Here is a 12,446-nt window from a genome sequence, read left to right on the forward strand (position 1 = left end):
TTATTGTAAACTGAAAATATCTAGGATGTAATGCATCAGTTTATAGCTTGTTTCAGATTAATAGCCATTCTAACCATTAAACAAGGTACAGTGTTCATTAACATTTGAGATGAAGGAAATACCATAAATAATAGTGCAGTTTATGATGTTATGACGATTTCTCACTTCTCCTGTATACTGCATGCTGCCACTTGGGTCACCAAAACATGGCAGAGGTAGGGGGTTACATTTCAATTAATTTATGTTTATTTTCTCGTGTTTGGTGCAAGCCCAAGACTTAATGAAATGCCACAGCTATTAATCTTTTGACATACTTCGAAGCTTCTAGGTCAGCAAACCACCGTGAGCGGGCAGATCCATCCTGACATTTGACTAATTGCAGTCATTTGAGAATGATCACTACTCTGTTTTATTGGCAGTACACGGCGGTACGGTCCGACATATGTGCAAACTGCCTTTTTTCCGTGACTTTGTCTGAACTCAGAGAAATTGGATTGGTCATCATTGTATCTGTGTCGCCATTAAAGACCCGCACTAATTGGAGGTGAGTAGAGATTCCATAGCCGCCTTGCTCGCTCGCTCGCTCACCAGACCTTTAGTACCAATGAATACCAATCATTGATAATTAGTTCATGGCTTGCACATCTCTTGTCTCCTCTGAGCTCTCAGCACTGCGGTAGAAAACTTCGGCACAATCTAGGCCTCCTCCTACTCCTGCACCCGATTCTAAAAGAAATGACTCTAACCTGTCCTTGGCACTTTGTGCATCACTGGATGATGAAGACCTTCTGTGTCTGGCTCCTGGGCGAGGGTGGAGCACTCTTTATAGCAATAAGCAAGGAGATGGAAAGTGCGTAGCAAGGGAGAAATGAGCGAAATGGGGGGGGGGGGGGGAGGTAGAGGAAGAGGGGGAAAAGGAAGAGGAGGAAGGGGAATAGGAGGAGGAAGAGGAAGAGAGAGAATATAGTGGGTAAGTAGTAATATGAGAGATTGGGAAAGCCCTTTTGTAAGGTGATATAAGGGGTGCTTAGGGACTTGCCTGTCCTCATCATCATTTAACTCCTATTTGTTGGTCTTACTAAACTGTCAGCAATTCTCTCCTTCCTTGGCCTTTACCTGTAAAATGCCATGAAAATGCTGACAAGCTGCCAAGAAAAAAAAAACACTGCTGGCCCTTTTTTTTTTTCTGATGCACTTACTGTAGCCAGCCGGGCTGCACCCTGCATGGATATTCTCCATTCATCCATCTATGCATATGCTAATGAATATATAATGGTGGCCTGGTTTCTATAGGTCTTATCTATCTGAACCTCTAATAAAAACCAGGGGTGCGAGAAATACTAAAAAATGAATCGAATACACTGCCTCGCAGTAGTTTCCACTAATATCGAAAGTCAGTTTTAAGCTGTAATTTATACAGGTTTTATGCGTTTCTGCCACACTGAAACTCACCTAGTCAAGCAGTTTTATACCTGCTTTAACTTTTATAAAGCTAGTGGGATAAACTCCCAAACAGCGACGTTATTTCCATTGGCAACAATTTGAAACATGATGAATCCAGTGGAATTTCGTTTTAGCAAGGCCATTATTTAGGCAGGGTACATTGTAATTCACTGCTTGTGTTGTAATATTGACCAACCAACGAGTGCTGTGGTAAGACTGTTCGCTTGGCTGCCCTGTCTCCTGGTCAGGTAGGAACTGCTAGACACACTGGGAATTGTCACATCACTAATTCAGAGCATGACTATGTCTTGAATAGCCAACATCTTCCTCACTTATGTAAAACAACGTTCAAACTGAATGGCTGCTATTGGAAGCATATAGCGCTATGCTGCTTTACGTTTCACTTTCAGTTTGGATTTTGAGGGTCTACTTGCGGGCATTTATTATAGAACGACTTGAACAATGACCTAAACTTCTATCTGTGGTTCACACAAATATGCATAGGCGTCAAAACTTATTTAGATTATTTTTTCTATAACAAATACAGAAGCATTTGAATACAGTTTTGGGATTTGAGATCCTCATTTTTGGGCTGAGGACATTATTTGCTTGACGAGTACTCATTTAATTGAGTACATGTTTGTGTCCTCAATGAAAACCTCTAAATAAACCACATCTTTAATGAATACAGATTATTTCCTCAAAGAAGAATGATCCATTTCCATTAAGAATCTGTATTTTCATCCCATTCCAATTTTGATTATCCACAGCTTTACATACATTAACAAAATGTTACGCAATATGCCACCGATATATTCCGACGTGTGTGTCATTCACAACTTGTTGTGATTCTCTTTTGTGACACCATCAATGTGTGTCACAAGCCAATCCATTATTTGCATTCAACCTGACCAATGTAGGAACGGACGGAGGGATTGGCACCCTTCACTCACTCTCCTCGGCATCTAATGAGTCGATCGAGTGCACGGAATCATAACAAATTAACATTTCCCATTCGACACACCTCTAATTGGCATTTCTGACAGCGTTTCTCGAAACGCATGTGCTCCTGGTAACCCCTTTACAAGGTATTTCACGGAGGTACAAATTGGTTTGCTCATCTTCAAAAAGAAATCTATGATGGTAATGCATTTTACCTTCATTAAAACTGGTGTGCTACTTACAGATATGAAGTCAAAAACTATTCAGGCATTTTAAGGGATACATATGTATGAAACCACCTGCATACTCATGTGTAGTGCGGTCATACACATTCTATTTTACGGTGTCTGTTTTTAAAGAAATGCAGGGTTTAATTTGACGACCGCATTTGACTCGACTCTGCCTTATGATAGCCTTGCCGGTGACCTCGTGGGGAACAATTATCACCTCCAATTACCTTTCTTTGTTTTGCACAGCACACTCTTCAATCAAACCGCTATGGTGTACCTGGAAGTGACAGGGTCCTCATTAACTCTAATTACTTTCTGCCAAACCATTGGACACTTTTGTCTTTTATCCCTGGAACTCAGACCCCCCAGTCCACCCCCCTTCTGCCCCATCCTCTGAGGCACTTCTTTCCCCCCACTGTTGAACAGCCCTCCCCCTCCCCCCAGCCCTGTCCTTCATCACCTGTGAAGGTCTAATTGTATCTGTGGTTCTGTGGCTCTTCATTAATCACTCCCGCGGCTCAATCAGGTGGTAAGTGATGCTGGACACGGCCTTGTCCACCCGATCGCTCAGGTGCTGTAGTTCGGCGGGGAGATGGACAACCAACCAGCCGCATAGATCCTGTAACATGTCCTCTGACTGTCAAGACATTGCACATGTGCACAAACGGCCAGTGAATTCCCTCCGAGCAAAGTTCCCTTCCGTGCCAGGTGTCCTGTACCACCAACCTTGGGGAGACTAGCAATGACTCTCTCCCCGTCAGATGCAGTGAGGTGCTGCATCGTTGCGAAATAAGTAAGTAAGTAAGGTGTCTGCACCGCCGACACATCCGGCCACCCCTTCTGACTAGTTCCCCCAAAAACACAGGAGATCTGGGTTGAAGATATGTAGTGATTGAGGAAGATGTGGTTGGGGGGCTGGGGTGTGTGTGTGTGTGTGTGTGTGTGTGTGTGTGTGTGTGTCGGGGGGGGGGGGGGGGAGAAGATTGAGGAGGAGGGGAACACGGAGCAGGGATAGTTTGTTCTGGTAGCAGGATATAAATGACACAGAGATGAAACAAATCAAACTCAGGTAGCCCCGGCGGTTATCCAATCCATAGTAATCAGTGTGAGTATATTGAGCTCTGAGCTTCAAACACCCTAACGAGTCAGCAACCAAAACAGAGATCCATCATTCATCTTCCTTCTGCTCTGTGATGCAAGCGATGGAGACCTTTTTTGAACGTGAGGTAAGGAGGAACGGTACACTGTGATGAAGGGGGGCCATGCTGCTGTGTCTCTTTAGACTGCACGGCACGTTTAGAGAGCCCCGATGCAGCTGCAGTTTTAATCTCAATTAAATGCAGAAAAGGAACAGCCTACAGCCCCTTGGGCACGTTCAGAGATCCAAGATGCACATTTCCATAAATACACATTTGTTATCACCTGCCTAGAGAGGTAGGGAAGTCTTGGCATTGCGCTGTCTTCAGGTTTGTGCAATGTTTGGATGCCACCCATCTTTGTCCTATGGAGAACTGAGAACGAAGTTCTACCCTATTAGTAATGAATAATGAGCCTATTGGCAAGGGAGGTCGTTGCTAATGGTTTGTCCAAATATTTCCATGTCTGTCCCCACTGACAATCTATACCTGACCCGTGCCAAACCGCATTCATACGCGGATAGGTGGTTTAATTGCCTGTTTAACTTTTTAGGAGAAAAATTAAAAAGAGCAACGTCATAAAGAGTGCCTCTTTTAAAAGTGCGATGTTGTGCAAATGTACAGGCCTTGCGATGCCTGTACATTTGCACGACAACACCCTTTTGAAGCGGCTTAGTTAGTTTCCATGTGATTGATAGTTTGCCTTGCTTCAGGGCTTTGTTTGTTTATTCTAATGGGCCGGGTGACCTGTTGCCCCCCCTCCATCTAGCAGGGAAATGGCAGACGATGCCGTGCATGGCAGCCATTGATCTTCCCTAAATACATCTTTCTCACAAGAACTCTTTCAGGATTAACTTGGCTGGAGCAAGATGAAAGAAGAGATGAACGGCAAAAGACCAGCACGGTCCAATTGGTTTGCTTTGGCATGATTGCATTATTTTTTTCATTTTTTACTAGAATATTGCAGGATATGTGGGTTGACTTTGCTGGAGACTTTCACGTTTAAAATGTAAATTGTTGAAAAATATATATCAAGGGCCCATGTACGATATGATCCGGTCCAATTTTTATGTTCGGCTCACATTTCTGACCGACTGTCAGTACTGCTGTTGAATCTGAGCGATTACACATGGTTCATTGCCTAGGTGGTCATGCAAGAACAAGATTGCCTATACTTACCGAAAGGGGAATGATTAAGTTTGTCAATTGTATGAACAACTACAATTTGATGCGTACAATCTGTTCCTTTACAAGCCAAAAATGGGCGTAGCTAGTTCTGGCAGGACGTTCTAGTTATCAGCTGACTAGTAACGCTGTCCAATCAAACGCACGTACACTGATGGGTCAATTCAAGGCCTTCAATCTTAAACACTCTATGCGTAAGTTACGTGTGCTGAGCAGAATTTGACCCACCACCAACCCAGTCTCCACCTGCTTTGGTTCTGCTCTGTGTTATATGTAACCTGTAAAGTGGGTTCAGATATCTGATGTTCCCCATGAAGGATTGTATTGTGCTCCCTGTGCAAATGTTGGTATTCTGTATCTGACATACGTCTGTCATATTTTAAATCCTGAGAAAAAGAGTGGAACCATAAATCTTTACCATTCGTTACCATTTCATGAAATAAATTGTCAAATCTATGACATGACTGATTCCTGATAGAACCATAATTGAAGGCATAACATTGGTAAAAGATGAACACTTGAATACAAGCGCAGCAATACCTGTAAAATGGAACATAAATATACAGCATACAGCCAGCGTTCTACAACTAGCAGGAAGGTTCCAAGATAAAATCCCAGCAAGAAATTGCGGTCATAAATCGTACCTCTAACTGCTTTTTGATCTTTGTTTTGTTTTTCAGATTGGAACTAAATTGTATGAAATGGTTTTGACTACCAAGGTATTATTTTTATTACCTTTGATTAATATGCTTCCACTCTACCATGTCAAGTACCTCTTATGCACACATCTGAAATCATTAACTATAATTAACTAAATCAGCCGTGAAATGCTGCTTGGTTGGTTTTAGTATTTGTTAAATAAGATAAGATAGTTGTTGACAAAAACAAAGCCAAAACAAGGATGTGTTGTTATTTGCTCAAAGACACTTCCACCTCACACTATGTCAAAGGGTTTTGGGAAATTTCGAGGTTATTTGCTGGCAGTTAACATAATAGAATTTTATAAAAACTAGCGCCTTACCGCATTGCAGATTTTAGCGAAATCCTTAATTAATCCGGAATAAATACGACATATATAAATATAGTGATACAAAAAAGTGAATAAAAAAATATATTGTTTTTTTAATAATTAGTTTCTAGCGGAATAACATGGACACAGGAGGATTCAACAGCCTAGCATGGGGTGGTCCGCTAAAAGCGTTGCCCTTTAACATCATCTCCGCGTGGACCAGGATAGATGATGAGGAAGGTAAAGGTGACGAAGGGCATCGGGGGTGGACGCACTGAGCCACAAAAGCCATACCCCGGGAAATGTTATTGCTTGGCAAAGGGCTCTGGACGGGAACACTATCTGTTTGCCATTTACTCAAACTATGTGGAACATATTTTGAAAATGTCAGCTCCGGAGCCACATCCTCTGTATGAGTTTTGTTCTGTTTTTTCAAGTAAATTGGTCTGACTGTGAGGTTTTTGTTCGCGGACCGCGGGAGAACGGCCTCCATGGCCGGGCTTGGAGACCTCTCAACGGCGCCTCCTTCTGCCGTATTGATCACAGCGGCTATTGGCGTTAGCCTGTGAATAAAACACCGTCCTATCGAGCTGAATTCCCCGCTAAGAAACTGAAAGCAAGAGAAAAAAAAACACCTTTCTTTGCGCTGTTTCTCGCCGTTCAATACTGGGGGGCTCAAAGGACATTGCGTACGTATGGGAAAAAAAGAACCAGGCGAGGAGAAATGTCAACCGGTCTCGACCGGTTTGTGTGCGGATTGCTGATTATTAAAGTGTATTCTTACTTAAAGTGTATGTCATTATATTGTATTTTATATATATTTTAAGATGTGTATTCATTCGTCTTCCTACTTACCGGACATTAGTGCGAGGTTTTGATCAGTAGACCGAGAAGAGATCAATTATTGAAATGATTTATAAAAGTCAAGAGCAAGTAAACAGTGTTGTACTTCTGCACTCTGACTGGGTTTGGCCGACATCAAAGAGAGGAGCGATCACATGATGTGCATCTTGATACGTACCCCCAGCGAACGCAGCAGTCCCCCTTGACATTTGAAATAATTGGAACATGAAAAAGACAATGTTTATACAGATTCAGAGAACAAGGATGTGCAGAGTTTTGTATCCACATTAAGGGAACAAGCATTATATTATTGTTTTTTTTTTCTTCAATTTATACTAGTGTATCAGGAGGAGAAATAACCTCTTCACACTTGCAATTTTTTTTGAACACTTTAAACGTCAGACCTAGAAAAAGAAGAAGATTGCTTTGTTATTTCAATACATTTTGCAAATAATTACACATAGGGAATCCATTCAACATATCTTTTCAACATTATAATAGGCACAAGCCTTTTGGTCCTCCAATACATTTTTCTCTTTCACTGCCTTTATATTGTCGAGTTTTCCCTGAGCCTTGGAATGACTTTAGGTAGTCAAGTGATTTCCCATATATCATTTATTTATTTAGTAATCAATTTATTTGCGTATTAATCTATGATCTATGTATTTAATATTAAATAGTACACAGTCCTCGTCACGTGTTCTATGGTAATGCTTTTTCTCAGTGGTCCTTGGTTTTCTGTTTGGTTGGAATATAGGGCAGTACAGTTTGGGTGCTCTTGTCGGACACTGTCTGTGTGCTGCTGTTTCGTAGCAGTTTTTTACGGCAGCCCGGATTCAAAAGACCCTTCCTGGGTAGTGTGTGAGCGCCGGTCGACGCCTTGGCCGGGGACGGGACATACGAAGGGTCCAGGAAGTGAGGATAGTGGAGCGAATGCTCAGAGTAAGACCGCCTCGGGGTAGCGCACGAGCTGGCCAGGGGACTCGTCTCAACGTCGCTGTCCGGCGTCGCCCGGCCGCTCTTGTCCTCTTCGTCGTCGGCCGCCTCCGCCTGCTCCTCGTCATCCTCGTCGTCATCGCAGCACAGCGCGTGGTACAGGATCTTGTCGCTGAAGCGCACCCGTTCTCGCGGCTTGTGGCTGTGGGTGGAGCTACTGGCCTCCTCGCTCGATGAGTCCGGCGTGATGATGCGGGGGCCGTTGGGGATGGGCAGACCCCCGTTCATCTGCGAGTAGGCCGAGGCAGTGGTGGCGGGGGGCGGCGGTGGCGGGCTGCTGGGCGTCTGGGTCTGGGCGGGGTCTCCCGGCCTGAGCGTGGCGGCGGCGGCGGCCGTGGCCTCCAGGTAGCTGCAGAACTCCCAGCTGTCCGACAGCACGTCGGGGTTGAGGGGGTCTGGCCGGAAGGCCTCGCCCAGCCCCCGCTCGCTGCTGGACGTACTGCTGGCCGTGGCCACCGTCCAGTCATCGGGATCCTGGTCGAAGTCAAAGTCTGACGTGAGCTTGTCAATCTGACCCACCACCTAGAGAGGGAGGGAGAGGGAGAGAGGGAGGGAGGGAGAGGGAGAGAGGATGATTAGCTTCTAGTACAATGCAAGTGGGTCGCATTTTCATTTCAGATGCCTTGATCAGGGAAGTATTGTCCTCCCTTAAATTGAAGGCTGCAGCTGACGGGAATTTTAATAGCGGATTAATCAAACCATTTTTTTTATCAGTTAATCATATAATCAATCAAATGTCCTAAATGATAGCAAATGCCATCTCAAGTTACCAGAGTCCAAAGTGATATCTTAAATGCGTTTGCAGCCAAGAAAAACAAAGCTATTACTACTATTAGCTATTACAACTATACCAAATCTTTGAATTGAACTGCAACCTTAAGCAGCAAATTGTATTATTTGTGCTTGATAAATTACTTAAATGATTAATCGATTAAGATAATTTTTTAGTTGGCTCAATTAATCGTGTAATCGTTGCGCCTGGTCAAGTTTTTAATAGGTGAGAATGGCTGCAATGACCTGTGCTGGCACTGGGCTAAAGTTTAGTTTATTACATTACTTTTACACGCGGGTGCACTTATCTTCACAACCTCCGTTTCGAGTGCAGGATTAGCCACCCACTCAATCTGACTGAGGCAGGGAGAGTACACTGATTGAATTCCACAGCACCAAGTGTTGGTAAACAACTCAAATGGCCAAACTGTTATTCACTGGGCTTGAAAGATTACGAGCTACTAATTTGTCTTGCTCCATGCTGTAGTCCAGATCAATTTTGATATAAAAAAAAGATTAAAGAAACAAATGGGTGTCTTCCCTTCACAATCGCTCGCACACGGAACTGCCGAATAATTTGTTTGTCAGTATACTGTCTGAAAATAATTTCATGTGCATAGTTGGCGAGCACTTTCCCGTACGGTGCGGCATGAATGTTTATTGTGAAATGATTTAATTTTTTTCCGTTGTCTCAATTAACCTCAATACTTCAGGCATCAGCAGCCACGGTGCCGCTTGTGAATAAAAAGCACTTTCGCTCACACCGTGGATTACTAGCCGAGGACACATCACATTCAACCCCTAATACTCGACATTTTAGAACCTTTAATCAGCGTGTTCTGGGCTCAAAAACAATCCATTGTAAAATGAAAACACTCAGGCTTCCTGTTGCCCGCTAAATGATACATTTCCTTCAGCCATTTTGCAATTAAGCCAAGTGTTTTGAAACAGGGAAAGTTTTTCCGAGAACATACACACGTGGAATTGGAACATAATTGCCGCTGAATGCCAACCGAAGTGAGGTTCTACCCAGAGATTTGTGAAACGTGATCTTGAGCCTCTGAAAGTCGATTCAATGACAATGAAGCCTTACTCGTGTTATGGCTTCGTGTCTGAAGTGGGATTGGTATTCCTTTTGCATCACAATTTAAGGAGTGTGATTATCAGCCCTATAACCTAGACTTCATAAGTAGAATATGATTTAAATGAGGCTCACTTGTTGTGTTTATTGATAGCCCAGCGTGGCCTATGGTGCAGTCAGACTAATTTGAACATCTTGAAGTGGCTCCTTGATTACTCCTTACCTAGATTAAAACGCAATCACACAATTCATTCTCCTTTGGTATATTTTGCTTTCAGCAAAACTGGTTCTCTTGGTCTAGTTCAGTCAACTGATCTACCAAAAAGTCTTGCGTCAACTTGAACCATCTACAATCAGAGAGATACGAGATTTGATGTGTTTTCCTCAGTCCTCCCCCATACTGGTGGCTGCATGGTGTGTCTGTATGGATCAGTGCCTGGAAACGTGTGCTTGCATGGCACACTCAGCCAAGGAGCTCTGGGGGTCTGCCAGTGTTGGTACGGTATAACTACAGACTATCTAGGCTATGCTTTTGCTCATTGGCACCGTTGAAAGGGACCAGTGCTGAATGAGTGTTCTAATCTGCTAATGCTTCTAATGTTGTTTTCAATGTGATTTGCTTCATACTCATGAGTGTCATTAAAAAATATACCGGTATATATCTTGTTGAACTAACCAGCTTCTGTATCTTTAAAGATGTGTTTCGTTTTTTTTAATTGTCAAAGGATAATCTGTCAAATGTGTTATCAAAATGCATTCCGCAGCTGAGCTAATACATCCACTATCATTTAGATGAACCTAGGACAATAGATCCTCTTCCAGTATTCTTTGTCTATTTATTTAATTGGAGCAATAATACGGTTTGAGGACAAAAACCCTACGCAACTGTCCCGCTCCATCCTGCTCAGCATCATCTGAATGTTAAATTACCTCCACAGTCAATCATAAGAGTGATCCTTACTAGTCATTAGAAATCCCTTTTGTGCTCATAGACAGTAATCGGTAAGATATGACAGACCTTTCACACCTGACGGACGTACCAGCAACCCTTTTTTTCTGTTTATTCGTTGTTTCACCGTGAACGAAATCTGTACCCAGTCTTTTGAGGTCACAGATGGGTCCAATGCAGCAACACTGAACAATAATCTGTGACTTTGGTTTCCCAGAGGAGAACATGTGACGATTGTGCTATAAAAGTGAATGATTGTGTAAGCAGATTGTTGCAGGGGCTGGATGAACACAATCACATTACCAAGGGGACTCGCCTTGTTTAATATAGAAACATCAAAATTAGTAAAGAATATGCTCAAATTGAACATTCAGAATAATTATGAGATTAGCACAAAAATTTTATCTGCTAGGTTTTATTGGAATTAATGTCTGCAACAAGGCCCGGGTAAAACAAAGACTGCAAGGTCTGTTTAATTTTTCTTATGGGAGTGAGAATGCTTCTGCATAAAGAAAATATTTATACCTTTGAAACCAATCTATAGTCCTGCATTTGAGTATATAAAGTAAATGCAAACACCTATGTCCGGACATCATCGGCAATTCACTTGCTTATCAGTGGTTGGTGCATTGATTATGATCATTTAGCCTTGGACCTTTCCCAAGAAAGATGGCACCACTACAAGATAAAAGACAAAACGTACAAAACTCAAAAACCACTGCACATTCTCTATACATTATACTTTTTCGCACCATCAACACATCTCTCTACTTTAGAACTTGAATATCATATTATGCTTCCTTTCATTTCCTGCCTCCAACAGAGACTGCTTTTTATTTCTGCCGCAACAGCATGTATTTTCCTCGTATCCTTGCTTGCACAAGAGATGCCCAGTTGTGCAAACAACGCCCACCAATCAAAGCCTCACCGCCTAGAAGCTTTTAATGATCCCAAACATGCAGTGTTCAATGGCAGGAAGCTATAGAATACAGCGGGAACATCTGGTGCAATCCATGCAGCATTTCTAAACACTTGTTTTTTTTTCCTTGAACAAAAAGGCTGCTTTGACAGAAGCTAGCAAACCGTTCCATGTGCCCATGATCCTACTCCATATAATCTGTCCTTCTTTATGGCTGTGCGTCAGTGATAAAAGACACACATGATGGTTTTGTCTCCACCACCCTATCCATCAGCTATCATAAGTGTAACATTTACAGCAGCGGGTCAGCAGGATCGAGGGATTCCGAGGCTCGTTGTGGGGGCCTTAACAAGAAAGACTTCCATGCAGCCTCCTGCCTGGGTCCGTTGCTGCACCTCATCACCTGTCTTTTATGATCGCTCTGGGTAATTGAGGGCTGGAGTGAATGAAGGACACTTGGGGGGCCCTGACAGTGACCGAATTGTACAGTGATGGGAAAGACAGACTGAACGTAATCTAACACTGAGTGATGGTCGATAATGTAAAAAAAAAAAAAATGGAAAAAACTCTTTGAACAGTCTCCTCTTTGCCACAGTAGTGATCTGGGTGCTGTCCACATCCATTACAAGACCCCCCTCTCACTTATATTCCCTTCTACCTAGAACCACGCTTAACTCATCACAAGTGAATGCCTGCCTGTATTCCTCTGAAGATGCCGCCGGTGCTTGCGTCGACGTTCATTAGAAATGACCATCGACAATAATAGTGGAGCTCCAATTGTGATATGTAATGCACGTTGCAAAAATCGATTCAACACAAGAAACCGAGACAGTCTGAAGCATTCTAGGATTTGTCTGAGAAGTTCACCATCTGTGTCCAACATTACTCCACCGATGTTGGAACAGATGTGTTTCGATGTGAACAGACTGGTCCCTGGTTTCA

At 43.0% G+C, this 12,446-nt stretch overlaps 1 protein-coding gene across 1 annotated transcript in view; it reads right to left on the reverse strand.

The window, feature by feature from the left end:
- Positions 1-7,508: 7,508 nt before the first annotated feature.
- Positions 7,509-12,446, reverse strand: part of insyn1 (inhibitory synaptic factor 1) — a gene marked incomplete at both ends in the record, with an annotated part of 36,148 nt that continues 31,210 nt past the window's right edge. The window contains one exon of the mRNA XM_079737213.1: positions 7,509-8,306. Within this exon, the coding sequence (XP_079593339.1) occupies positions 7,509-8,306 (798 nt within the window). The remainder of the gene's footprint in view (positions 8,307-12,446) is intronic.

The sequence above is a fragment of the Pollachius pollachius genome (assembly GCF_949987615.1).
Source record: "Pollachius pollachius genome assembly, chromosome: 5".
Lineage (NCBI taxonomy): Eukaryota > Metazoa > Chordata > Actinopteri > Gadiformes > Gadidae > Pollachius > Pollachius pollachius.